The sequence below is a fragment of the Limulus polyphemus genome, unplaced genomic scaffold, assembly GCF_000517525.1.
Source record: "Limulus polyphemus unplaced genomic scaffold, Limulus_polyphemus-2.1.2 Scaffold3160, whole genome shotgun sequence".
Classification (NCBI taxonomy): Eukaryota; Metazoa; Arthropoda; class Merostomata; order Xiphosura; family Limulidae; genus Limulus; species Limulus polyphemus.
The window spans coordinates 1-1,322 of NW_013668770.1; the positions used below are offsets into that span (position 1 = coordinate 1).

The 1,322-nt window shown below is 32.3% G+C and overlaps 1 protein-coding gene across 1 annotated transcript in view; it reads left to right on the forward strand.

Moving 5' to 3' along the window:
* Positions 1-721: 721 nt before the first annotated feature.
* LOC106468776 (reversion-inducing cysteine-rich protein with Kazal motifs-like) overlaps positions 722-1,322 on the forward strand; it is a gene marked incomplete at its 5' end in the record, with an annotated part of 24,349 nt that continues 23,748 nt past the window's right edge. Inside the window, one exon of the mRNA XM_013929216.2 lies at positions 722-882. Coding sequence (XP_013784670.2) covers positions 722-882 — 161 coding nt within the window. The remainder of the gene's footprint in view (positions 883-1,322) is intronic.

The following is a 1,322-nucleotide window of genomic DNA, read 5'->3' on the forward strand; positions in this document are numbered from 1 at the left end:
TGTATTTTAAGATTAGATTGATGGATGCTGAACTAGATTTTTTTTTACCAAGTGCGGTTTGCAACTATTTTCTTTTGTGTCCTCACTCCCTTGTTTGGGTAATTAAAGATTTAAGAATGTACAATTACATAAGGACGGGTTTTCTTAAATTACCAGTAAGTTTATTATTATTATAGCTTTGTAGACTATGTTGTGTTTAACTATTTATCTGATAAATAACAGAAAAGGAAACTTTGTGAATCTCATTGAATACCCGTGGAAGAGATAAAAACACACGTGCATCTGCTTCCCCAGACGTCTTTTCTATAAGTGTATTCTAGCTGTTTATATGTATGTATTAAAAAAAACTGTTTCTTTTTGTGGATTTTTTTTTCATTCATTTCGTGATGAATTATGATTACTGCATCCCCTGATATAACACAGTTATTGAATTAAAGTAGGTGGTTGGGTTAATGACTTTCATATGCATGTATATACGTAAGGACGGTCCCGAAGAAGTTTTATGATTATGTTAGCTCTTTAAATAATTGTTGCAGACAGTGAAAAAAAACAATGTATTGTGGAAAAACTCTGCTTCAAAATCCCATCATCTTGTTTACTATATAAATATATGTATACATAAACTTGTTTACAACCATTAGGTAAGCATCCATAATATAAAAAAAAGTTTTACCATAGGTTTGTGTATACATTTATATATAACCAGTTATTTATATACTAGGATGAACTGTGGCAGTGTTTTCTGGCAAACGCTGACTCTTCTAACCCGGCTCCAAGGCCCTCTGCTGGAGTGGAAACTACTGGATTGGATAGTGCCAAACTTCAGTGCTGCTACCGTGCGGTGACCTTGACGTGTCAAAGATTGTGTTTAAAGGTAATTCTGTTAGTTACACCATGTTTTATTTATTGTTCTTTGTAGTGCTATACTTGTGTCACAAACAAATATTCATGACTCAACTACTTGATGTTTCTGTATCGCAAACTGTTTGTTGTTAAAGTGCCAATCTTCAGGTTATGTTTTTGTTATTACTCAAAATCTCTAAATAACCTTGCCTGATATATTTTGTAAAAACAGTAGCCGTTGACGTAAAATTATTGCGCTTTCAATGTGATGCATTATCGAGTTTTAATGTGACTTTTTAAATAATTCTTGGTACCATTAATGGTTAAAATCATAAATAATATTCAACGTTAAACTGATACACAATTAACAACATTTTATTTAGGCCTATCTATGGCCTTCAAAAAGTTGACGACCCTACATGTTTCGACGTTACAACAGCCATAGATAGGCCTAAATAAAATGTTTTTAATTGTGTACC